This window comes from Mustela putorius, unplaced genomic scaffold (assembly GCF_011764305.1).
Source record: "Mustela putorius furo isolate JIRA1106 unplaced genomic scaffold, ASM1176430v1.1 tig00000174_pilon_pilon_pilon, whole genome shotgun sequence".
NCBI classification, from domain to species: Eukaryota; Metazoa; Chordata; class Mammalia; order Carnivora; family Mustelidae; genus Mustela; species Mustela putorius.
The window spans coordinates 3,892,354-3,919,149 of NW_025421304.1; the positions used below are offsets into that span (position 1 = coordinate 3,892,354).

Sequence of the window (26,796 nt, forward strand, 5' to 3'; positions counted from 1 at the left end):
TCTCCCTCGTTTTAAAGTTAGGACATGAGGGACGCCTGGGTGGCTCAGTTGGTTAAGCAGCTGCCTTCGGCTCAGGTCATGATCCCAGCGTCCTGGGATCGAGTCCCACATCGGGCTCCTTGCTCCGCAGGGAGCCTGCTTCTCCCTCTGACTCTGCCTTCCACTCTGTCTGCCTGTGCTTGCTCTCGCTCGCTCTCTCTGACAAATAAATAAATAAAATCTTTTAAAAAAATAATAAAAAAAAATAAAGTTAGGACATGATACTGATTTTTTTTTTTAAATTATGAAGGCAAGTTATACTGGCTACAAATTTTATTTTGTCAAGAAGACATTTTAAGATTCTTTTTTTTTTCTTTTTTTACCTTTTTTTTTTTTTAAGATTTTATTTATTTATCTGACAGACAGAGATCACAAGTAGGCAGAGGGGCAGGCAGAGAAAGAGAGGAGGAAGCAGGCTCCCTGCCGAGCAGAGCGCCCGATGTGGGACTCGATCCCAGGACTCTGAGATCATGACCTGAGCCGAAGGCAGAGGATGAACCCACTGAGCCACCCAGGCGCCCCTAAGGTTCTTTATAGAAGGGGCAGCGCGTCTGATTGGTTGGACCAGATTGAGGTGCTCCTGGGAGGTGAGGGATACGGAGATGAGGAGAAGGAACACCCCAGGGTTCTTGCCTGAGCAGTGGAGTGAGGAGGTAAGAAGGTAAGGTAAGAAGGGAGGCCTAAGCCAAATCCATGCGTGGACGTTCCCCAGGGCACTCTGGGCCCCGCCCCATCTCCCCAGACAATGCCCCATTCCTGTCCCCTGGTCTGGCCCTGGGGACCCCACCCAGGGGCAGGCTGGAGCTCCCTGAGGCCCTGAAGACCCTCGCTTCACATTCCTCTCTCCCTGTGACATGAATCCCAAGAAAACACACTGTCTCCCTTTGGGAAAGGTTTCCAACAGACTGAAGGGCCCTGGGTGACGGTGCTGGACGGACTGGAGGCTCCCAGCCCCGCCGCCGGTGGCGCATGTCAGGACAGGGGCGGAAGGAGAGATTTGCAGCCTCCTCTGTTGGAGATCTCAGCCCCGCCCACCCGCAGTGGCCGGTGCCTGTGTTCAGAGAGGTGGTCCCAGGAGGGCGGCCAGGGGCCAACAGTAGGATGACCCTTCTGACCCTGAAGCTGTTTCTCTTCAGATCCTTCTGGGGGGCACCCAGGACCCTGCAGGCCTCATCCAGACAAGATCCCCTGGGAAAGTGGGACCCCATTTCTCTGGAGTGGCTCAACCCCACAACCCAAGGCAGCCAGACCCCCTTGCCCTCCCTACCAGCCCTGACACTGGTCAGCACAGCAGACTTCCCCACAGGAGGGGGACCTCGGTGTGGGTGGGCGGTGGGGGCAGCCCAAGGGCCGTCCTGTCCAGCGCATCATGCTCAGACCTTCTGTGTGGTCCCCGGTGACGTTCCACACACGGTCCCCAAGTCCCCCGCAGGACTAAGGACAGTCCCCGCCTGTGGAAGGACACATCCCGCAGCATCCCGGGACCCGATGCATTCTCAAATCCAAACAGGACCTGGGGATGTGCAGTCTCGTTTTTACGTTTAAAGTGCTAGTTTGTTCGAACTACGCACTAGAGGGCCTCCATTTTTTGCAACTGGTGTTTGACCTTTCTTGGTGTTTTGAGACACCAGAGCTTCTCCGAGGGGCCTGCTGGGCACCCGCTCCCCTCCAGTGGTACACATTCCACCGCCCGCGCCTTTCCCAGGCCCACGGCCTCCCTGCCTCTTGGGCAGGTGGGGAGGCTGGGCCCTCGGGGCCTGCAGAGGGCCCCCTGCCCACTGGGCTATGGTCGGCCTGTCAGGGCGGCTCCACTGAGCTGTGAGAAAGGCCGGGGCCCATCAGATAAGGTTCTGGGCCCTCCCCACGCCACCTCCACGGCAGGCAGCTCTCTTGTCTTCCAGTCACTCCCCAGCCCCGGCCAGGCAGGTGCGCTGCACGGAATGAATTTCACTACGAGATGTCTCTGGTTTCACTATGAGTTTCCTGACCCAGGCCAGGGCCCACAGCCCCCAGGGGCCTCCCCTGTGTCTCTCGGGCCCCAGAGGCAAGCAGAAGGAGGGAGCCTGGGAAGCCCTTGGGAAGGACTTCCCTGCCTCCAAGATGACTCCAGTGGTCCGGGGAGAAGCTGGGTCCTGGTCCCAGGAAGCCTGTCCTGCCCTGCCCAATCCCTAGGACAAGGCCCAGCAAAGGCTTGGATTGATTATTTGACATCAGAGAAAGGTGGCCGTCACTGGGGTTCATCCCAGGGAAAGGGAGGCTGCCCTCTGGTGGCACCCTTTTGGAATGGCAAGTGTCCTTGAGTGAAGGCCTCCTGGCTGGCCAGAGGGACCCTTCCGGGAGGACCAAGAGAGAGAAGAGAGCCCAGTTCCACAGTAAAGACCCAAAGCCCCAACTTTTCATGTTTACAGCTGGTCCCTGTTCCCACACCTGTCACCGACAGGAGCTGCACAGGGCCAAGCTTATAGGGACCTCAAGGGAGAACAAGGATGACATAGGAAGATACCCACAGACTCCCCCAAAGGTCACCCGTCCCCTCCATTTCCCTCTTCTGACCAGCAGGCCCAGAAACTCCGGGGTCTGGACAAGATGTCTCCCCACCCCCACCCCCAGGACAGCTCTGGGCCCTGAAGGCTCCTATACCTCTCCCACTCCCTTAACCTCACAGATGCTAAATGACTCATTCGGTTTAGAAGTCAGGGCCACAGCGGGACCAGGTCAGACACCGGGCATCATCGTGAAAGACCTACTGCGTGCTGGGAGTAAGGTCAGGCCTCTGCCTTCAAGGAGGATCTGGCCCAGATAGTTGGCCACCTGGGCACAGAATAGGGCCGCCATCCAGCCTGAGGACCAGGGTGGGTGACAACCAGGCTGTCTCACAAGAGACAGATGAGCATACAGGTGGGACGGGGGAGGGGAGTGCAGGCCTGGGAGACAGCATGGGCCAGGCCAGCAGGGGACCAACACCTGCACAGGCCCAGCTGGGGTCAAGGGCCTTAAAGGCACCGACCCCACACTCCAGCTTGCTCGGCCTCCCTGGTTTACACCTGTGATCCTGGTGTACACTCACAGAACTCCCTTTCATTTTTGAAAGTGTCCCAGGGCGGTCTCCCTGCTGAGGTAACAGCATCAAGGACTGGCCTGCACCCCAGCTGGCTGCACTGAACCAGACCGGCTGAGTATGGGGTGGGGGGCGGGGGGCCCTCGATTTGCCCTCTGGAGATATCCTGGGCTGGCAAAGAAGCTGCTGTCAGCACAGAGGAAAGGGTGGGTGGCGGAGAGTATCAGGTGCCTGGGTTGCGTGGTACGGAGTGGTAAGGCCCAAGGTGGGGGCAGCCTGAGTTGGGGAAGCAGAGACAGCAAGGAGTGGGCGAGGACCCTATGGGGCAACACAGCCTTCCTTGGTTCATTCTAGAAGCCCCACATGCGCAAATTGACTCCTTAGTCCTGGGCGCGTGAATCCCTCGCCATAGAGCCCCCTGATACACACACACTGGCCACAATGTCACCAGCATCAAATATGAAGATTTTTGTTGTAAATTCAGTGTCCTAGGACATTTGAAAGTGTGGTGACTCTAACTGAACAAAGGTCCATTGTGGGAAAGGAACAGGTGTATTACAAGCACCGCCTTCCGTCCCCGGCTGGAAGATGCTGGGCTAAGAGCAGTGAGTGTGTGTGTGTGTGTGTAGGGGGGCGGGCATAGCCTCTGCCTGGGAAACCAGAAAAAGCAATGGTACTTTCATAAAGCTAGCTGCCCCAAATCACCAGGAAGAGCGATCAGGCAGGCACATTCCCCTTAAAAGTGCTTCCTCCACTCTCTGCCCCTTGGTGATGTCTGGAGAAGGAATTAGAAACGTCTGGAAAGACCAGGTGGAGAAATGAGGTGGGGGGAAAGGGCGCCCAGGCCAGCCCCCATCCCTGGTATGTGCTCATGCGCAGTAGCCTCGGGCACTGGCCCAGCTCCCACCCTCCCCTCCCTCAGTTGACAGTGGCCTTCAGGACTGGCCTGGGGTGTGAATGAGGGCTGGACCATGGCAGAGTTTCATTTATAACTTCTAAATAGGTAGCCATGTGAAGGGGCGCCCGGGGGGCTCAGTCGGTTGGTTTCGCCTCCGGTCTCATGGGTCATGGGACTGAGCCCTCCACTGCTCCTGACTTCCTCCATCTCCCTCTCCCTCTGCCCCTCCTGATCGTGCTTTCTCTCTCTCTCTCTCTCTTTCTAAAATAAATTAATATACGTATCATTTGTACTTCTGCCCAGGGCCTGCCGTCGTTAGACATGAGTTGGGGCTGTCCAGGGAAGGGGCAGAGGAAGGAGAGAGAAAGCAAGAAGGGACAGCCACAATGTCCGGGGCCGGGAACCTCATGTGACAGAGGCAGAGAGAGGTCCCCAAGAGGCGTCATCGAAAAGATGCTTGAGACTGGGACAGGGAGAAGGGAGATCAGGGCGATCAAGGAGAAGCTGAGGTTGCGCAAGAGGATACTGGGCTGGAACACGGAAGCAGAGAGGGGTTGAGGCTGGGACAGCTGTGGGAGCCCTGAGAGGGCTTCAGTGCCCATGAGGAGGAGGCAGAGCAAGAACAGGCTCAGAGACACCCCCCAACACACACACACACCAAGCAGATCCTGTCCCAACCGGGGACCCTGCCTGGGACACGTCGAATGTCCTATTCTTGTAAAATGAGTGGAACCTACCTACAAAAGTATTGCACAAATCCTTAATATTCTGCTCAACAAATTTTCACTCACTGAGCATATACTTTTATAATCAACACCCAGAAAAAGACGTGGACTGTGACCGGCACCCCAGACCCCCCTTTCTTGCCCCTCCCCCAAGCCCTTACCTCCAAGGGTGACCTCCACCTTAACTTTTAACAACATGCATTGATTTTGCCTGTTTTAGAACTTCCTGCAAATGGCATTACCTCAGAATATAATAACACATTCGGCTTCTTTTGCTCAACATTATATGTCCGAGATTTATGGACGTTGTGACCTGGTAGCCATTTGTTTATCTGTCCATCTGCTCGGTGCCCATTTCCTGTTTCATCTCTTCCGGAAACTGAATGCACTCGGAAGTATTTATCCATTCTATGGATAATGGTTCAACAGGTTTCCAGTCTGGGGCTGCTAGGAAGAGCACAGCCATAAATACTATTGTAGATGACTTTTAGTGCACTTATACATTATTTCCTTTGGGGTATATCCCTGGGAGTGTCTCTTAGCCTGGGCCTTCCAGAAACAGTCTTAGGCAAAAGTTTAGGTGGTGTTTTTTAATTAAGGGATGCATTCACAGGGAATCAAGAGGGAGGGGGAAAGGGAGTGAGGAAGGCAAGAGAGCTGATACGGAGATGAGTTTCAGAGCTGGCCATCATGGGGCCCCAAAAGCATCCCTCTCTGAGCTGGCGGGACCCTCTCACAAGAGACTTTCTAACGAATGTGATTTGTGACAGTCCATCTGAGACGAACGAGGACTGGGAAGCATTTATCCGCGGGCTCCCATCCGTCATCACCAAAGATTAAGCCCAAGTGTGTTAACTCCCCTGCACTTTGGTTACAAGTTTGTGGGCACTGGGGGAGGTCCTTCGTTATCTCACACCTCAGGGCTCTCAGAGAAGCCCCAGGGCATGATGGGAGGAGGCAGGAGGTTGTGCTGGAAATGGGAAACAAAGTAGCAAGGTGAGGAGAGAGGATTGGAGGGGGTACCCACAGGCAACTGATACAGAGGAGAGATGCTGGGCCATGGGCACTTGCAGATACAGCACATGGTGCTGGGCACGAGGGCGCCAATGGACACCCTCCCCTGGCACCATATGGGAGTCCTGCGTTTCTCCACACCCTTGCCAACCCCTGGGCTGAATTTTAAAACCCTCTGGTGAATGTGCAGTGGTAGCTCTTTCTGGTTTTAAGTGGCATTTCCCTGATGACTAATAAGGTTGAGCACCTGTTCAGACCCCTTGGGGATCCTTTTTTTTTTTTTTTTTTTTAATGAAGCACCTACCGACTGCTGATTTATAGTGACTTTCATATTTTTTAGATACAAGCTCTTTATCAGATCTACGAATTGAAATGACTTCTCTCACATGGGATTTACTTTTCCCTCTTCAATCACGCTTTTTGATTAACAGAAGTTTCTAACGCTAATGGAGTCCAATTTTTTTTTTTTTTTTTTTTGCCAGTTGTGCTTTCTGTGCCTGTTTAAGAAAGTGAATCTATTCTCTCCCCTATGTCTTCTTCGAGCTGCTTTGTTGTTTTTACCTCTCAGGCACACACTCCACTTGCACAGCCAAGGACTTTGTGTTAGGATGTGGTATAACATAGAGATAAAGGGTATTTTTTTTTCCAATATGGATACTTTCTCCATTGTTCAGCAATGTCGGCTCATGGTGGTACACCAGAGCTGGATGGGTTTAACAATGTCTGCTTGGTGCCACTGGTTGATTTGTTTATCCTTGTACCGTTAACGCAGTTGTTAGTGGTAGTAAGTCCTCCAACTTTGCTCGTCTTCGTATGTATTTTAGAATCAGCCACTTCCCCAAATCCAAGCAAATAACGGCAAAACCCCTTGGGATGAATGAGTGCTTTGGGTCTCTAGATCAATTCTATAGATTAACTTGAAGAAAACCATCTTAAATTCTAATCCACGAACAGAGTATTCTTCTCAATTAATTTACATGTTTTACAATTTCTCTTGGTGACGTTTTATAGTTTTCTGTGTAGAAATCGTACACATGGGGCACCTGGGTGGCTCAGTGGGTTAAAGCCTCTGCCTTTGGCTCAGGTCATGATCCCAAGGTCCTGAGATCAAGCCCTGCATCAGGCTCTCTGCTCCGTGGGGAGCCTGCTTCCCTTCCTCTCTCTCTGTCTGCCTCTCTGCCTATGATCTCTGTCTGTCAAATAAATAAATAAAAATCTTAAAAAAAAAAAAAAGGAAATCATACACATAATTCACTACATTTGTTTTTAGGTATTTTATTTTTATGCTGTTACAAATTGTATTTTCTAATTATTGTTGGTACAAACAGATACAATTAGTGGGGTGCCTGGGTGGCTCAGTTGGTTGAGCATCTGACTCTTGGTTTTGCCTCAGGTCATGTTCTCATGGGTCATGGGAGTGAACCCCACATGGAACCCTTCATCGGGCTCCACACTCGACAAGGAATCTGTTTGGAATTCTCTCTCTTTCTCTCTCCCTCTGCTGCTCCCCCTCTCGTGCTCTCTGTCTCTCTCTTTATGCTGTCTCTCTCTTTTTTAAGAGAGATAAATAAATAAATAAATAAATCTTTTTTTTTTAAAGAAATATGTTTTTACCCACTGAACTAGTATCCAGTGACTTTGCTAAATTAACTAATTAACCTTAAATTTACTTGTTTTTTATTTTTTTACCCAATATTGTCATATGTAAGAGATAGTTTTATGTCTTTTTTTTTAAGATTTATTTATTTTGAGGGGCACCTGGGTGGCTCCAGTGGGTTAAAGCCTCTGCCTTCGGTTCAGGTCATGATCCCAGGGTCCTGGGATCAAGCCCCGAGTCAGGCTCTCTGCTCAGCAGGGAACCTGCTTCCTCGTCTCTCTCTGCCTGCCTCTCTGCCTACTTGTGATCTCTGTCTGTCAAATAAATAAAATCTTAAAAAAAAAAAGATTTATTTATTTTGAGAGACAAAGAGAGTGGGGGGCAGGCAGAAGGAGAGAGAAAGGAAATCTAAAAGAAGACCCCCTGCTGAGTGCAGAGCCCAACACAAGGCTCCATCTCACAACCCTGAGCTGAAATCAAAAGTTGGACAATTTGCCAACTATGCCACACGACAGTTTTATGTCTTCCTTTCCTATTTTCATGTCTTCCTATTTCTTTTCAGATTAGCTTCTTTCCCTTAATAACATGAGCTTACGTTTCTTCTATGTCTTTTCGTAGTTTAACAGCTCATTTCTTCTTAGCACTGAATATTGCTCAACTGTGTGAACAGACCACAGTTTATCCATTCACCTAGTGAAGGGCATCTTGGTTACTTCCAAGTTTGGGCACTTTTGAATATAGCTATTATAAACATCCATACACAGGTTTTTGTTTTCAGTTCCTTTGGGTAAATACCCAGGAGCATGACCATCAGATTGTATGCTAAGAACATGGTTTGTAAAAAACTGCCAAACTATCTTCCAAAGTGGCCATACCATTTTCCGATACCCCCACAAGCAATGAATAAGCATTCCTGTTGCTTCACATACTCACGAGCATGTAGTGTGGTCATTGTTCTAAATTCTGGCAACTGAATGGTGAACCCTTTTACTTCTTTTTCTTGCCTTATTGCACTGGCTAGGACCTCCAGCGCAATTAATGAGTTAACCCTCTGGAAGCTAACGCTCTTCTGCGTGTCCAGTCTCAATGGAAAAGTATGCAACATTTCAGCATCAAAAGTGATGTTACCTGCAGGGTTTGGGGGGTTTCATTTGTTTCCTGCAAGACTTGGGGTTTGGGTAGAAACCTTTATCAGTCTGAGGAAGTTCTCTTGTTTCTAATTTGTTAAGAGGTTTTTGTTTAAATCATGGATGACTGTTTTCTGAATCTATTGAGAAGACGTTATGGTTTTCCTTGCTTTATTCTGTTAATGTGGGGATTACTGATTGAGTACAGGGGAGTACTGATTTAGAGGCAAACCAATCTTGCCAACTTTTTATTCCAATCGGGATTTGCAGATTCTAGTTCAATTCAACTAAAATGTCCTCTTGAACGGTGGGTCTGGACAATAACATGCAAATTCCATCCTACCGGTGCCCTAGAGTCACTCCTTCTCTCCAAACACATATCCCACATTTCAGGAGCCAGGCTCAAAACCCACAGGCTCCTGGCCGGTGCGTGGGGTTCGGGCCAACCCCTGAACGCACTAGCCCTGGCTGGACGCTCTCCCAGCAGACCCTAGCGTTGCAAAGGCAACCGGGTGGGGAGAGTGGAACCAGGAGGTCGACACCCCAACCCCCCCCCCACCCTACCCAGCGACACCAGGGCTCTCGGGAGCGCGCCGCCGCCCCCACCCCGCCCCTGCGCGAGGCTCCTTTAAGAAAGCCGCGGCTGAGCGCGTCTCTGGGGCGGGAGGCAGAGGGCGCCAAGAATGCCGGACTCCGACGGGAGCGCTAAGGCTGAAGCTTCGCCGGTGGCCTCCCCCGCTGCGTCCCCCCAGCCCTCCACCCGGGGTCCTCCTGCTCCTTATCCCCAGATCCCCGCCCCCAACTTCGAAGGTCCCTCGCCGAGGCCAAACTCCCTGCACCGCCCGGCTCGCACCTCGATGCTCCGCCCGCAGCCCAGGACCGGACCCCAACCCCCACCCCAGCCCGGGGGCTGCCCGGAGGCCATCGGAACCAAGCGGGGCCTTCCGCCAGCCCGGAGGCCGCGGGCTAGGGCGGGGGGAGGGGGGAGATGGGGGCGCCCGGAGCGGCCTCATCCACATGCAGGGGACGGCGCGGCGCGGCGGCCGCCAGGAAAGGACAAAGGCTGTTCCGCCACCAGCCGCACCGTGCCAGGCTCGCCCCACCCGCCGCCCCGGTGGCCCCCGACGCCGCCCCCCTTGTGTCCGCTTCGCGGGCCGGGGCTGCACAGGCCGGACGGCTTCCGGGAGGAGAAGGCCTCCTTGTGACCCTGCACGCCCGACATCGTCCACGACCTCAGGAGCCACAGCCCCCTTCTCCGTGTCTCCTGGTCAGTTGAGGTGGCCCCGACTCTTTAAGCCGGGCTGGATTGGTCTCTGGCGCAGGCCCCAAGTTCTAGTCCACCGAGCCCCCACTCTCACCTGTGACCCGGCATCTGCAGATGGGACCTGCCTGATGCAGCCCAGAGTGCAGCCTGGACGGGGCGGGGAGATAGGTGGGGGAAGGGTTGGTCAGAACTTCTTCCAGGTCTCCCTAAAGGGCTCTGGATGAGGGTTAGAGGCCAGACTTCTGATGGTGGGTGCTTAGGGTCTCCTGACCCCTCCCAGAGCTTCCTAGACGCTCCCCTCCTAGAGCGATATCTCACACCCCCCCATCACCATCTAGAAGCCAAGGAGGCATCAGAAAGGGTTTGGTTCTGGGCCTTGCCACTTGCTCTGTGATTCTCCTTAAGTTATCTCTGGGCCTCAATTTCCACCTGTAGAATGGACGCAACCTCCACCCTTCCGTCAGCCCGCGCGCACTCGGGGGCCCGCGCCAGGATTTAAGAAGTTTGGAAGCGCGGGCGCGCAGAGGGTCCCAGTACACAGACAGCTATTATTCTGGCCAGCTTCCTCAGTCTCCTTGAGGGCAGGGACAGTCTTGCCGTTGAGCTCTGCTCCCCCACCCCTACCCCACCCCACGACTAGATGTAACTCAGGCAGTGGGAGGGCCTCTTCTTTAGTTCAGCTAGAAAGTTCTTCCTAGGTCTGCCCCAAGTCCTCTTCTTCCTCCCCAGGCAGGGGGGTGGGGGGCAGTTCCCTTTAAGGGAGGTGGGGGAGGGGGGCTGCCAGCCGGTCCTCCTTCCGCCCCTCCCCGGCCAGGCAGCCTGGGGCCCAGGGCCCGGGCCCCGCGCCAGCGCATGCGCCCGCCTGTGGGCGCTGTCCGGGCTGCGAAGGCGGCGAGCGCCGACAGACGGACGGACCGACGGACCCGCGGCCGGTCGGACAGACTGGGCAGCACAGGGAGCGGGGACGCGGCGGTTGAGCGACATGGCCGGCCACACGCAGCAGCTGAGCGGACGCGGGAACCCTGGCCCTGCACCCTCGCCCTCCCCCGGCCCGGGCCCCGGCCCCGGCCCCTCGGAGCGGGTGGCGCTCAAGAAGGAGATCGGGCTGGTGAGCGCCTGCACGATCATCATCGGTGAGAGGGGCCGCGGCGGGCGGGTGCCTGGCATGGTCGGGCTAAAGGCTCGGGGTGCACTGCTGCCCAAAACAAGGGGCACCCCCGCTCCGGGCGCTCCTATCGATCTGCGACTGTGGGACACGTGAGGGGATGGCCAGAGCACCTATGGGTGTCTCCCCTCAGACAGCGGCAGGAGGGCTTCTTTTTCCCACCTCCCCAGGCCCGCCAAAGTTCTGCACCTGAGGGAGGTGAGGGCCCCATCCACCGCTGGAATTCCCCTGCTGCCTTTATTTTGTTGGGGGTTTCAGCAAGGCAGAATGCTCTTGGTTTTCTCATCTATGAAAGGGAGGTGAGGATAATCCTGCCTTGAGTGCCAGGAGCCCTGTAAGTGTGGAGACTGGATAGGCCAACCCAGGTTAAGGCTCCGGGTTCTGGACTGTGGCTCTAGTCTCCAGGTGCCATGCAATGAGGGTTATTAATTCTTCTAAAGCAGGAGACCCCCAGCCCACTGGACAGGTAGAGCCAGCCCCAAGGGGGAAGAGGTTCAGAGTATATGATTACTGCAGAGTTTGGTGGCAGGACCCTGGGGAGAGGGTGGAGCCATCAGTGTCTGGGGATGCCAGTCACTGGTCCACACAGCAAGCCTGCAGAAAAAGCCAACCTGCTTCCTGGGCTGGGATCCCAACAGGCACTCACATCTTCCGGCCTCCTCTTCCCCACTGGAGAATGGGTCCCCCATATGGGGACTTCTGAATAGCCACAGGACTCAGCGGACAAGGCGCAAGTCATGGATGCTGACTCCTCAGGAACTAGGTAACCCAGATCTGTGTCCACTCCGAGGGCCTCAGAGACCCTCCTGGGAGTGGTCGGTTCCATCCCGTGTCCCAGGAGACACAGACTGGGTGGATGGATCTGGGCCTCTTGACTGCTTTATTCTGTTGCGGGCGGGTCTTCCCCTCACCAGCCAGTAGGATCTCCTTGCACACCCACCGCCCACCCACCCTCAGACCCCTGGAGATGGAGAAAGTTGGAGGCTCAGATGGGCGGACAGGGGTCTTCCCCTCTTCCTCTTCTGCCCCTGCACTGGGAGCTCCTGCCCTGGGGCTGGGATCTGGCTCTGGGCCACCCCCACACTCCTAGAACACAGCCCCTGTGCTGGTAGCATCCCTGCTTCACCCACTTGCCCCTGGAATGGAGTCTTCCATTAGCGGCTCCTGCGACCTTCTTGGCGTGGGACATCCCTGCTCCATGATCTGCTGGGAGGAAGGACTGGGTCCAGAGCTTTAGCCAGGGTACTAGTTAGAATCTTGCCCTGGCCCACACCCTCTCCAGCATCTGTGCTCCCAGGAACGGGAGGCCCACACATGATGGAAGGACCATGGAGTCAAGAAGCTGGCCATGTCGGAGTCAGCTGCCGTGCCAGCAAGGTGCAGGGAGAGACACAGTTCTTCCGGGGCTGCCTCAGCTAAGCAGCCATCCTTAAGCTGTATTTCTGCTCTGCCTCCTCCCACATCCTATCAGCTTCAGGTCAGGTGGAGGCTGCCGGCTCCTCTCTCCTGGAAGGAGAGCCCCGATGGTGGCGGTGGGGAAGGAGGAGGCTAGCTCCACCATCTCCTGCAGCCCGCGAGACAGACCTGCACGTCCCAGCTCGGCCCTTGCCGCACCCCCATTCTTCAGCCCATCCCTGCTGTTCCAGGTCCACTGCTCCCTTGACCTCCAGACCTTGAAGTCTGAGCAGGGGTAAGAGGTGGCTTGACCGAGGGCTGCAGACTTGGCAAGGGAACCCAGAAGAACTGACCCCAGCACGGGACACTCAGGGAGCTTCAAAGAATTCCAGCTGGCAAGAGATGGACAAAGGGAGAATGGATGTGGACCAGAGGGGACAGGACATGAGGGAGGAAGCGTCTGTGGGCTGAGTAAGGGTCTGCCCAGCCCTTCCCACCTTATGCCCTGGAGTCCCCGCCCCACCCACACACTGTTCCTTGGTTACCAGCTCCTACAGTTGCTCTCTCCAAAACTTCAAATAGCCCCTCCCAGAAGGTCCTATAATTCTCTCTCCTTGTACCCTCTGCCCCAGCGTAGGCCGAGGAGTGGGGCTTTCTGGAATGGGATGATTTGGAAGGGCTTTGGGCTGGAGAAAGACTCCACCTGAAGTGTGTTTGGGGCAGCACCTGCTGGCCCCAGCCAGCACACCTACAGGGAGCCAGCTGAGCGGGGCTCCATAAGACACTGCTGCATCTAATACCTCTTCTGAAAAACACCTCTTATTACATTATGAAATCATGTTCTCCCTTTATCCTATTTGATTCTCATGCCCACCTTGCAAGGCAGGAGTGTTTATACCCATTCTACAGACATAGAAACTGAGGCTGGAAGTTAAATGGCACTTCTGCAAGCAGTAGACCTTGGGATTTGGAACCAGATTTGGAACCAATCTTCCAATTCAGTGCCCTTCCCCATACTGTTCTGGTGCTGGCCAAAATTGGGGCCAGGTTCAAAGCCCTCAGTGGGGGAGGGTTGGGATTGACCCAGCTCCCCAGTTCCCATGGATGGATGAACAAACAAAGGGACAAAGGAATCTCCCTGACTTCCCACCCCCGCCTAGGGCTGTATGTACAGAATCTCTTGTCCTGTAGGGCCCCCAGCCAGCGCCTTCTCCCAATCCACATCTAAGGAATGGGGGTGCCCAGGTCCAGCAGAGTGAGAATCACCCTGGATCTGCTGACCAGGCTGCTCCATCCTCCACTCTCTCCTTTTAACTCAGGGATCCCACCTATGCCGGTCTTCATGTGTCAGGCTCAGGTATGTTCAGGGACTCAGAGGTGAACCCGATCTCCTTAGACGACAATCCCTGCTCCTCCAAGGATGGGCAGGCCCCTCTCTGTTGTCTCCAGGCCTGGAGGTGGCTGGGCTGCTCAAAGGTTGGCTCTCTCCACAAGCTCGGCCCCTCCTCATAGGGACCCTGAGAAAGACCCTGTCTGTGTCTCCCAGCCCTGATCTACAGATGAGGAAACAGACTGAGGCGGCAGCCAGCCCAGAGGCAGAGGCCCTCGGTGTTGGGGACCGAGGCTGCTCTGGCTGCAAGGAGGGGACCTGCCAGCACTGGACACACTCATTCATCGCTTCAACAATTAGGTACAGAACAGGGCCAGGCACTGTTCTAGGTGCTAGAGACACAGCAGGGAAGAAGACAGACAAACGCTCTGTCCCCTCGGAGCTGATGTTCCAGCGTGAAAGTCGAAGAGTAAATGACGAGCAGCCACATGTTTAGCCAATGGGTGATGATCCGTGCTAAGGTGAAAAAAAATAAGGTGGGAGTGGGGAGGAAATGAGTCAGGAGCGGGATGGGGCCCAGTTGGTGTGCGCTTTGCCGATTGCAGTGAGAAATGTGTCTCTTTGCAAGGTGGGGGAGGGCTTTGAACAAAAGAGGGTGGGATTGGGCGGGATCAAATAGGATGGCATGAGGCGACATGGGATGGGGTAGATGGAATGGGATAGGATAGAATAGAAATATAGGATGGGATAGGACAGAATAGGATGGGGTAGGATGGACGGGATGGATAGGATAGGATACGGGGATGGAATGGTGTAGGATGGAATGAGATGGCATGGGGTGGGAAGGGATAGGATGTAACAGGGTATAGGATGGGATGGGATGGGACAGGATGGGATGGGATGGGGTGGATGGGGTAGGATATGGGATGGGATGGGATGGATGGGGTAGGATATGGGATGGCATGAGGTAGGATGGAATGGGATGGGATGGGACAGGATGGGGTGGATAGGGTAGGATATGGGATGGGATGGGACAGGATGGGATGGGATGGGGTGGATGGGGTAGGATATGGGATGGGATGGGATGGATGGGGTAGGATATGGGATGGCATTGGGTAGGATGGAATGGGATGGGATGGGACAGGATGGGGTGGATGAGATGGAATTAGATGAATGGAATGGGATGGGGCAGGCTATAGGATGAGATGGAAGGATGGGCTGGGACAAGATGGACGGAATAGGATATTTGGGATTGGATCGAGGATGGCATGGGATAGGCTATGGGATGGGATCAGATAGGATAGGATGGCGCCCACCATAGAGAAGAAGCTGTGGGCAGCAATGGTAGAAGCAGGAAGCCTGGTCAAGAGTGTACCTGAGTCCCTTGTGTAAGAGATGATGACGGTTGAGAGCAGGGTGGCCGCGAGGAGGTGCTGAGGGGAAGTTCAGTTCTGGGTGTGTTTGGAAGACACAGCCAAAGGATTTATAATGAACTGGGTGTGAGGTGTGGGAGAAAGAGAAGAACCGGGGGCGACCCCAGGTTTGGGCCCGAGCCTCTGGAAGCCCGGTTTGCTGTTTATCGGTCCAGAATGAAGGAGAGGAGTAGGTCTTAGGAGCAGGGGGTTGAAAGTCGGGGATCTCATTGCAAACATGTGAAACTCGCAATGCTGTTTGCTGAGTAATTAGCTGTACCCAGGTTTAGTTCAGGGAAGAGGTCCATGGTAGGCATATCAATTTGGGAGTTGCCAACAGAAGCTGGGGGTACTGGTGGAGGCCTCGAAGGAAGGGTGTGTGGAAGGAAAGGGGTAGAGGCCCCAGGACTGCGCCACGGGCACTCAACGTCTGGAAGTCAGGAAAGAGAAGGACCAGCAGAAACATCCAGAAGGAGCAGCCCGCAAGGTGGGAGAATGGGCCGGAGGCTGAGTGTGGAGGAAGGGCTTTACCTGCCAAATACCACTGATGAGGCGAGCAAGATGTGCTCTGGGGGTGGACGGTTGGGTCCAGCGGAGTGGAGCTCATCGATGACCTTGACCCAGCCTGGAGACTGGGCACAGGCGAAATTTGCTTAGCGGGCCCGGCTGGGCCGAGCCAGGCCGAGCCAGGCCGAACAAGCTCCACACTTCTGCTCATCCTTCTCTTGAAAGGAAAGTGGGTTAGGCCGGAGGTGCCCGCGGGCCAATTGGCAATTCCAGACGTGTCCTGGAGGCATCCCCATTCACCTCCCTGGAGTTCTGCCAACACCCTCAAAGGGCACTTCTCTCTCCTCAAAGGGATGCCCAACACTTGCTCATTAAGGACACACGTGTGTTTGGGGGAACAGCAGGGCCCCCAAAGCAGAGCTCTGGCCATTGACCCCAGCATGTTTGAGGTCCCTGGGGGAATCCAGCTTCCAAAGGCCAGATTGGGTGGCCTGGGGTTTCTCCAAGCTGGAAGACAATAGTGAGATTAATAAGTACTTCCAGGGGCCTCTGATGAGCAAGGCAGAGTGGGAGCGCACCCCCTCACTGCCTCCTCTCCCCACTTCACAGATAAGAACACTCCAGGAGGCCAAGTATCTTGTCCACAGCACCCCAACCCCTGCCCCCACCACGAGGTATCTGGGATTCAAACCCAGATCTAGGGATCCTCAATTAGCACCACGGTCTGTGGCCTTGGGGACCTACTGATGGGAATGTAGAGCTTTTTCCCAGAGGCCTCATGGGTCATCCCCTAATGAGAAGGTGCTGGGACTTGTTGCCCAGAGCAGAGGAAGGAGGCCTGGCCTATGGCCAGCCCCTGATCAGACCCGAGAGCCCTAGAGCTATTCTGTCTCGGGCCAACAGGCCAATGTGACAGGAAGAATCCCCATTGTGGGCCTGCTAGCTAAAAGAGGCACAGCTAGGCGAGGCGTATGTAGATGACTTAGGCCTTGTGGGTTCTCTGTCCTCTGGGGCTGGGGGGGCTCCGACTCCTCATTACAGCAGGCCAGGGCCCATGCAAGGTGGCCAGTGAAGAATCCCTTCCTCACCATCCTCTCGATACCATGGTGGTGGGCCAAGGTGGGAGGTCACTGAGGGCTTCCTGGAGGTGGCGCAGCGTCTGGGAATCCAGTGAGCTGAGGAGAGTTCTGCCACCATGTGGGACAGGGGCCCGTAAGCGGACTGTGTTTCCTTAGGCTTTCCGCAGATGTGCAGAAAATATCTGCCCTGTCCAGCGGGGTGTCCACCAAAGTCAGGGTTGAACCAGCCCTCTGCTGCCCCCTAGCTCAGTGGCCCTACCTAGCAAATGGGGAAACTGAGGCCCAGAAGGGCAGCGCTGGCCTGAGATCACATAGCTGACTCCCCAAAGTGTTTCTAGCGATGAGGGGTTGTGCCAGCAGCCTGGCCTGCCAAGACCTCCCTGCCCACCCCAAATCAGACTGCACTTTGCCCCCATCCACACCCAGGGCAGCTGGCTCCTTCCACCACCGTGACCTCCACCGTCTACCCTGTGACCTCCACGGTCAGCCCCTGCGTCCCAGAAATAGGTCAGCACACACCGCAACAGCCAGGAGAACAATGGCCCTTTCTTCGTTCCTCTGTGGAGCCGACTAAGCCCCATCAGGCCAAACATCTTAAATGTGATAAAAACCACCCAGTGTGGTCTGAGGGGAGAGGGATGGGAGGGGACTGGGGGGGCCTCCTGGTGGGGACTCACCTCCTTACCCACCTGTGTGGGAACTCTGGCCCTGCAGGGACCACAGAGCAGCTATGCCACTGGGTGAATGGGACCGCAGAGGCCTTGAAACCTGCATTTCTCCAGCCCGCTGCCCTCAGACACCTGACTGGGCGCTCAGTAGTATCTCACAGCCCATCCCATGTTCCCTGGTTCCTGCCCCTCCTCTTCTCCAAGAGCAGGTTCCCCGAAGAGCTGGGCTTTTCCACTGCTGTGTCCTGAATCCAACAAGGCTGATTCCGCTGGACTTGAGCATGAGGGCTGAGAAGGGAGGCCTGAGCCCACAACCACTGGGAGGGCTGGACAGCCCCCCCCAACCCCACCATAACCCTTACAGCTCCGTGGTCCCTCCTCCAGGCCTCCTATAATCATTCAGATGCTGGAGGTCCCCACACCTGTCCCCAGTGTCCTCGTCCTGCTCTCTGCCACTCACCCAAGCTCATGGCCCCTGTGGCTCCTTGCAGAGCCCCACTCAGGCCACGTGGTCCCCAGAGAGGCCAATGGACCTCAGTGGGGTCTTCTGCCACCTTCCAGCACAAACCTGGGGAGGATGCCAGAAGCTGTCCAGGCCCAGAAGGAGAGGCCCCCAAGGACCTCAGAGACACCAACTGGCACACATGTTCCTTTCAGTCACATGGGCCTGCACTATAGGCCAAGGCCATGTGTCCACACAATCACAATCCCCCGACCCATCCCCCAAGTGCCAGCATTGGAGTCTCCAGCCCCTGGGCACAGGCTAGTGACACGTCCCTTTCAGACCCCAACCTGGGAGGACAGGATGCTAGATGTGGCTTTCCCAAGGGCTAAGCCCATGAGGCCCCGCCATGCTGAGCTCTAGAGAGGGCCGGGGTCCCCATGGGCTGGGTTGCTCGGGTCCCTGGATGCCCCCAGCCTGAATGCACCCAGCTCCTTCCAAGGCCACCCAGCCCCCGCTGGCTTCCAACCTCACTGGCATTTGGCAAATCCCACTGCACCAGGCCCTGAGAACAGAGGCTGTGCTGCTGGATAGAGCGAACTCAAAGACCCTTTAGAAAGCGGAGCCAGGCCCCAGCCCCTCAGGGTAGATAAGGGAGGTGGCCCCTCTCCCACTGGAAGCAGGCTGACGGCTCAGCTTACCTCTGGGGGCTGGGGGACAGAAATTCTTTGGTCCTTATCTGGATGTATTTAGGGCTCCTGGGATGTGACTAGAAAACCAAGTGGGGCACCGTGGCCGTCCAGACTGGAAATCTGTGTCGGCCGGGGGTGGGGTGGGGGTAGCACCGTGGACAAGGAATGCATGCAGATTGGCAGCCACAGCCGTGTCCTTGGCCAGGCCCGCCTGTGGGCCTGGCAGGTGAAGTAGGCAGGCTCTGCCTCGATGGGTGTACATTCTCCCAGTGGACCTGGCAGGTGGGGTCATCCTGTCCAGGGACAGAGCGTCAGCTCCTAGTAGTGTTGCTCTTTTATTCATGGGGCCTGGGCATTGTGGGGTCATTTCCACTTGGGCAGGTCCTCGTGCAAACCACCAACGATGAGACCTCATTTGTGTGCACAGAGGGTGAGGCCCAGGTCCCCCAGAGCATTGCCCTTTTTACCCTAACTGCCAGGGAGCTCACAGCTCAGTGGGCACTCAGTCTTGCTCACCGTGAGAACCTGCTCTGCAGACCATGGCTTGGCCCTCTGAGCATTCAGACTGAGCATCCCCAGATGCTGCGGGTCAATGGAGTACCCCCAACACATGTCACAGTCCGCAAGACGCTGAGTCAGCCCAAGGACAGGGCAGGCCTCCGGTGACCCTGGCAGACTCCCTTCACGTGTGAGCCTCAGAGGCTGTGACCGCCCCCCTCCTCCTCTTTGCAGTGCCTCTTTAGGAGAGCGGAGCAGAGACGGCTGCCCCCACTTCACAGATGGGAAAATCAGTCTTTCAGGTTAGGACTTCGGTGCCGCTTTGGGCATCGGGCCATCCGTGCACCCATTCAGTTTACTCGACAGATGTGTAGTGAGCACCTCCTATGTGCTGGGGGTTGGAGGTGAGTGAGACCAGGTGCAGCAACAGATGCACCCACAATCACGCCAAGATGCCGAGTACGTCTGGGTCCAGCTGTGAATGAGCGGATGGCTTCCTATATGATATCTTGCCGAAGCCTCACAGAAACCTCTCGTACAGGTAGATCTTGAGAGGTGACCTGAGCCCCAGCTGAGGTTTCCCACTGTGGTGCTGGGATTAGAGCATCGACTCCTCTCTGCATCCACCGGGCTGTCTCAAGGGGAGAGGCAGTCTTATCCGGACCCCGGGCTGGCTGCGTCTCTGTCAGCCTGCCATTGCCATCCTTCCGTGATGGCTGTTGACCTTCCCCAGCTGTATACACGCACTCGTTCCTGTCTCTCTCCCTCACCCCACCGGCCCTTGCCCAGGACTGGAAATATGTCAGCAGTGCCAGGAAACCAGGTCTCTTCAGCATCTATGTCTGCAGTCTGAGTCCTAGGTCAGGGAGGAGTCCAGCAAGCGGGTCCCCGAGCTGCTGAGCCCCCTCCCTCATGCTTGCCCACCTGCTGGGAGGAAGCGGGGGCAGACAGAGGAACAAGAGCAGGACTCATGTCCTGAACTGGGTGGATGAGGTGCCTCTTCCCATGCCAGGGTGTGGGGAAGGGGAGATAATGAGCCCAGATGGGATTAGATGGGATTTGCAGGGTCTGAGGCCCCTAGTGGCATCCACAGGCCTATAGGCCCAACTTCCCTCTCCTCCTCCTCCTCCAGGGAGCAGCCTGGGTTTCCTTTCTCATTGTAGCATCTGGGGGCCTGAGAAGGCTGGGCTGTCTAAGGGGATCCCAGACCTGATGCCTCCCCATCTCTCCCCACCCCAGGAAACATCATTGGCTCGGGCATCTTCATCTCCCCCAAGGGGGTCCTGGAGCATTCAGGCTCTGTGGGTCTGGCCCTCTTCGTCTGGGTCCTAGGTGGAGGCGTCACTGCCCTGGGCTCCCTCTGCTACGCGGAGCTGGGAGTCGCCATCCCCAAGTCTGGTGGGGACTATGCCTATGTCACTGAGATCTTCGGGGGCCTGGCTGGGTGAGTGTGGGGCACCAGCGGGGTTGGTGGGGGAGGGGATGACAATCTGGAATGGAGGGTCACTTGGGCCCTGGACTTCAGTTTCTTCTTTTTCTCACATCTCAGGGAGGTCATGGGATGCATAGAGGAAAAGGGTGGGGGTGTTGCGCAGCCTTCCAACGCCAGAATGGGCTGGACGCTCCGGCTGGCCCCTTGACTTCTCTGTGCTTCCTTCTAAATGTTTCTTGCAGCCTACTCCCCACCTGGGTGATTCTCGCAACAAAGGAAGGGCGGCCTTGATTTTAGTCAACCCACATGTGTGTGGGGGTGCGTATAATTCCTACCAGCGCCCTGCAAGAGGGCCCCTTTAAATAGCCCCACCCCCACATTCTTTTATTCACCGATCAACATTAGCTGAGCATCTACTGTGTGCTGGGAACTAGAGATAAAAGGATCTATCCCTGTTCTCAAATTGTTCACAGGGCAGAAGGGAGAAAGCCCCTCTGTACTTGGGGAAGACCTAGAGAATTCTTGCTCTGTGGTGTGTGTGAGGGGCAGTGGCCCAGCGGCCAAAAGAATGGGATATCATCACCTAGTGAAGGCTTCTGGGAAAAACAACATTCACATCAGGGCTTAGAGGGCGAGCCTGATGCCTCTGGTATGGCCAGAGGCAGATCAGATCCACGGCAAGTGCCAGGGTTTGGAGGCCCTGGGGCTGCCTAGGGGCACGATGGGGGATTAGAGCTATTGCAATTAACCCCCTGAGCCATGCCGAGGGCCTGAATAAAGGTATAGGAAGATTCCAGAATCATCCAGAAGACATGATAGCCAGGGTGGCCTGGAGAGGTGGGGGCGGGAGGTGACAGCCACTTTCCCACTAGACGGACTCCATGGGAGGGAAAGTTTTGGGGTCGGGCTCCCATGCTGGTGGGGTCTGTGGCATGTCTGGGGAGATGGTCTAGTCTGGTCTGGGCAGGAGGGTGTCTGGAGCTCAAAGGAAAAGTCTAGGCTAGAGTATCCAAAATTTGGTTCTGGGGAATGTGGTGCGGGGCCTTAAAGGGGTAGCGGTAGATGGGGTTTCAGGGTGTGTCCATGGGTGCTCTGCTCTGGAGAGAGGGTCCTCAAAGGGGACTGGGACCTGAGAAAGCAGAAAAATTGGGCTGTGTGGTTAAGAGAATACTCAAGAAGTAGGAGCGGGGGAGGGCCCAAGGCCCAGCCCCGGGGGGCCTGTCTTCTAAGGCTGACAGAAGGGAGCAAGGGGTGGGCCCCCAAGTAAAGGAGAGGACCAAGAGGAATCTACCAAGCCCGGTGGTCCAGGGGTCAGTGTGTCTCTGGATGCGGCAGTCCCCATCCTTAGGGTCTAGGAGCGTCCCCACAGACAGGTCCTCCCGAGGGTGCAGGCAGAGCCCCTGGGAAGAGGTTAGGCCTCACAACATTGAGCCAAGCCCGGGCTCGCATGTGGGTACCCCACAGTGGCAATATTTGGGCAAAAGGGACATAAATCGCTCCCTAACCCCTGCCAGGGCTCCTCACGAGGTCTTATCTCCCCGGGGCCACGGCTCAGAGCCAGCTACCTGCAGCCATGGGCTGTGCTGAGAGACCCCACTGGGACCATAACCCAAGGTCCCGGGACAGCCCGCCCCAGCTCAGGAAACAACCCGTGGCCACAGCTCATACGCTATTAGAAAGGTGGCTGCTTGACCAGTCCTTTTCGACACCTGCCCAAGGGCAACCTGGAGCTCTTTAACCATGCTGAATGTCATCTCTGTTGCAAAAGTCCATTCTTAGAACAGAATCGGCCCTGCCTTCCCCGGCGCATGGAGCACCCTCGCCAGCCCCAGGTGCCGCGGCCTGAGGGGCAGCCCCCACCTGGGCTGGCTTGGCTGGGAGGGCGCTGCTGCCTCTGCCAGTGGGGCCCTCCCTCGTTCCAGCTTCCTGCTGCTCTGGAGCGCAGTCCTCATCATGTACCCAACCAGCCTGGCTGTCATCTCCATGACCTTCTCCAACTACGTGCTGCAGCCCGTGTTCCCCAACTGCATCCCCCCCGCCGCCGCCTCCCGCGCACTCTCCATGGCCTGCCTGAGTGAGTGCCCGCTCTGGGCCCGTGCCCTGCTCCCTGCTCGCTGATGTGGGAGGGCTGTGCATGTGCGGGAGGGGAGCATCCCTCCACCTGCCGGCCCCCTGGGAGCTCAGCCTCAGGGGGTGGGCTGCTGGGGGTGGGTGGGCTGCCGCTCTCCTGCAGCCTGGGCCAAACTTGGCCATGGCCCACCGCCCTCTCTCCCTTCCTCCCCAGTGCTCCTGACCTGGGTGAACAGCTCCAGCGTGCGCTGGGCCACACGCATCCAGGACATCTTCACCGGCGGGAAGCTGCTGGCCCTGTCCCTCATCATTGGCGTGGGCTTTGTCCAGATCTTCCAAGGTAGGGCCGGGGTGGGGCCGTGGACAGGGCTGCGGCGACAACACTGACCCCTGACCTCTGGACCCCCAGGACACTTCGAGGAGCTGAGGCCCAGCAATGCCTTTGACTTCTGGATGACGCCCTCTGTGGGTCACCTGGCCCTGGCCTTCCTCCAGGGCTCCTTTGCGTTCAGCGGCTGGAACTTCCTCAACTACGTCACTGAGGAGCTGGTCGACCCTCGAAAGTGAGTGGGATGCCCAGCCGAGCCCTGGGAAGGGGAGGGGTGCAGCGGTGGGAGAGACAGCCTCCCTGCACAGGTCCGCTGCCTCCGGGGGCCCCGTCTGGTCATCCGCCTGACTGTGCTGCTGTTGGGACACCAGTGCTCCCTGCGAGGCTGTGGGCGGGCCATGGCCTCTTGCCGTCAATGCATCCAGCCATCGGCATTTGGCCAAAATTTATACGTGTGCCCACGACATGCCCTATGGATGAAGCCAATGGCTCCCTCTGATGCTTAGCCAGGGATCCCAACAGTGAACTGCTGGGAGCTGGGGCTGGGGCTGATAGGGCGTTCCAGGGGGGGCAGATCTATGCACGGGACTCTAGGGGCACTTTGCAAGGATTTTTGAGGATTTTCAAGGCTGAGTTTGGCTGTGTGCAATTTTCTCTTTGTGTATTGACAGTAGAGGTGCCCCTCGGGGTTTGATGTGGCCCTCCCCCCAATCAGTCCCTCCTCCCACCTGCCTGTGCCCGGGCTGGAGCTGGGGGGCAGCAGGGGGACAGTAGTGCTGCCCCTTCCCTGTCCCAAGGTCCCCAGCAGACCCGGACCCTGGAGATAGAGACTCCGACTGCTCCCTTGCTGGGTCCTCTGGGTCCCACCTCACAGCCCCCCCACCCACGGGGACTGACGCTGACATACTGCCCCACTGCCCCCAGGAACCTACCCCGTGCCATTGTCATCTCCATCCCGCTGGTGACCTTTGTGTACACCTTCACCAACATTGCCTACTTCACTGCCATGTCCCCCCAGGAGCTGCTGGTCTCTAACGCGGTGGCCGTGGTGAGTGGGGTCCCACTTGTGCCTGGCTCCCGCCCACCCCGCCCTGCCTCACGCATCCCCTCTTCTTCTGTGCCCACTCAGACCTTCGGGGAGAAGCTGCTGGGCTACTTTTCTTGGGTCATGCCCGTCTCCGTGGCACTTTCCACTTTTGGAGGGATCAATGGCTACCTGTTCACCTCCTCCAGGTGACTGGATTGGGGAGGGGCTCGGTCAAGGTGAGGCAAGGCAGGTGCGTGCGATCCGTGCCAGGGGCCAGAGGGAGTCAAATCCTGCCTGGTGGGTCTCATGTGAAGCTGGGACAATGAACTCCCCAGTTACAGGAGTCAGACCCCAACTCTGAGGTCCAGAAAGCAAAAGGGAGGTGGGGCAAGACAGGGAAGAACTGCCCTGTGGGGCTGCCGGGGCCCAGAGCAGGGGTCAGAGGCGACAACTCAAGAGGGACATCACGTCTGGAGCAGAGGTCCAGGATCTGGTTGGTAGGAGGCCCGTGGCCGGACTCACGGCCGCCACCCATCTCTGTCCCAGACTGTGCTTCTCGGGGGCCCGAGAGGGACACCTGCCCAGCCTGCTGGCCATGATCCATGTCCGACACTGCACCCCCATCCCTGCCCTCCTCGTCTGTGTAAGTTGTGAGGTCACGGCTGGCCGGGAGGGGAGCCGGGGCCACCCAGCAATGTGGGGAATGGTGGGGATTTGTCTCGGCCCTAGGGGGCAGCCCACAGAGGCAGCGGGGAAGGCCGGGGCTGATGGAGGCAGGTGGGAGGCCACGCTCAGCCCGGTCCTCTCCCAGTGCGGGGCCACAGCGGTCATCATGCTTGTGGGAGACACGTACACGCTCATCAACTACGTGTCCTTCATCAACTACCTCTGCTACGGCGTCACCATCCTGGGCCTTCTCGTGCTGCGCTGGAGGCGGCCGGCGTTGCACAGGCCCATCAAGGTGAGGTCCGGGAGTGGGGCCGGGCTGGCACATGTGGTCCAAGCCCCACAGTCATTTGTGCTCGGGGCAGGGGGGAGGGGAGGACAACGACTAGGATTCGAGTTTTAGCCATGTGCCCGGCCCTGCTCAGGCTGTGTGTGCACTGATATATTCAGCACCCCCAACAGCCCCACAAGGGGTTGCTGGGTGCACTCTGAGCTTCCAGACGGGAAAGTCAGGCTTGGGTGCTTGCTCCCGGTCACACGGAACCCCAGGAGCACGCACAGGACAGGAGACAGGAGAGCCTAACTCAAGCTGAGTGTACATACTCTGTGTGCGTATAAATCCTGGAGCCGGACAAGGGCTCAGTGCCTAAAAAAGGTGACACACCAAAAAAGACAGAGACGTCCAGCCAAATGCAAACAGCCAGGGACACATGGTTGCTGTGTGCAGCTCAGGGCCACAGAAACTTCAACAAATCCTCAACCGTTTGGCACCCTGGCCATCCCCTGAGGTGGCTTCTAGCTTGTTGGGCTACAGGGGGAGCCCTCACGCCCCAGTGGGTGGGAAGCATGTGGGACCCCCCGGGGTGGGGGTGCCATGGGCAGTCCGGCTGGCTCTCCCCCAGGTGAACCTCCTGGTCCCCGTGGCGTACTTGGTTTTCTGGGCATTCCTGCTGGTCTTCAGCTTCATCTCGGAGCCCATGGTGTGTGGGGTCGGCGTGATCATCATCCTCACAGGAGTGCCTGTTTTCTTCCTGGGGGTGTTCTGGAAAAGCAAACCAAAGTGTGTGCACAGACTCACAGGTGAGCCCGGCAGCCTCCCCAAGGCGGTGGGAGCCAGGGATGCGACCCTCTTAGGGGCTGGCCCTGGAGCAGGCCCCCCCTCCGGCAGCTGTGGTGGTAACAGGATCCAGCCGCCACCGGAAGTCTCCCCAAGAGGTGACCCCAGAGTCCAGGATCCGCCTGATGGGAGCAGCTCCCTGAAGACCCCTGCCCCACAGAGTCAGACCCAAAGTCTATCTGTTTGTCCATCTGTCCTCAGAGTCCATGACACGCTGGGGCCAGGAGCTGTGTTTCGTGGTCTACCCCCAGGGTGCCCCCGAGGAGGAGGAAAATGGCCCCTGCCAGTCGCCCCCACTGCCCACCACGGACAAGCCTTTGAAGACACAGTGAGACATTTGCGGAGCCCGAAGCAGCTGTTTCTGTTTACATGTTGTTTATTGAGGAAGTGTTTTTGCAAAATAATTTTTTTTTTTGGATTTTTGTTTTGTTCTGTTTTGTTTTGTCCTGGAAAAAAAAGAGAGAGAGAGAGAAAGAGAGAGAGATCCGACACTTGGAGGCCTAGGCTGAGGGAGCCCTGCAGATGTGCGCTGGGCTCTTTGTCGGCACTGCCCCACTGGCTTCTCCTGCAAAGGTCTATGAATAAAACAGGGCTGGTGGGTGGTGTGCTTGTCTTGGGTGAGTCCCTGGTGGGCATCACTCAGCGGGGCTGCGTGGTGCTGGCTGCAGGCGGGGCCCCAGCAGGCTCTGGAGGAGGCCTTTGGTGTTTGGGGGCTCCGCCTCCTGAGCCGGACACTTCATCTCTCCCTCATGGGGTCCGGAGCCAGCCCCGCCCCAAAGGAACGCCGGGATTGGGAGACACCTCCCCAGGACCCAAAGGGCCAGCCCAAGGGTCAACCACCCAGGAGGGTTCGGGTTTTTCTGTGGGAACTGTCTTTTGTTTTTGTTTTTTTCCATAAATCTCCATGGAGTATAAGGACTTGGGGGCCCGTGGTCTTGCTCTGGTTTACAGGGAGAAACTGAGAGTCTGAGACAAGATGGGATGGATGTGGCCACAGTCAGTTGCTGCTCAGCCGCTGTCCCGCGAGAAAGCATCCAGCAGCCTTTCCCGGGTCGGGGGGGGGTGGGTTCGGGGCCTGCAAGAGACCATGGGCTTCCTCTACCCTGGGAATGCCCACATTCCCAGCCATGCCCTCCTGCCCTCAAAATTAAACCTTCAGCCACAGGGCAGAGGGCAAAGGCATCCTGTCTGGCCAGGCCCACGCTGACCCCACAGGCATGAGGATGGGGACAGAAGCCTCTTTGCC

At 56.8% G+C, this 26,796-nt stretch overlaps 1 protein-coding gene across 1 annotated transcript; it reads left to right on the forward strand.

Annotated features, from left to right (window-relative positions):
• The first annotated feature begins 10,590 nt into the window (after positions 1-10,590).
• SLC7A10 (solute carrier family 7 member 10) lies at positions 10,591-26,536 on the forward strand. The gene is made up of 11 exons (XM_004765209.3): positions 10,591-10,855; positions 20,150-20,354; positions 22,265-22,416; positions 22,627-22,752; positions 22,822-22,975; positions 23,665-23,788; positions 23,870-23,973; positions 24,314-24,410; positions 24,579-24,728; positions 25,336-25,513; positions 25,752-26,536. Exons 1-11 carry the CDS (start codon positions 10,705-10,707, stop codon positions 25,880-25,882), a joined length of 1,572 nt encoding a protein of 523 aa, XP_004765266.1. The 5' UTR covers positions 10,591-10,704; the 3' UTR covers positions 25,883-26,536.
• Positions 26,537-26,796: the final 260 nt, after the last annotated feature.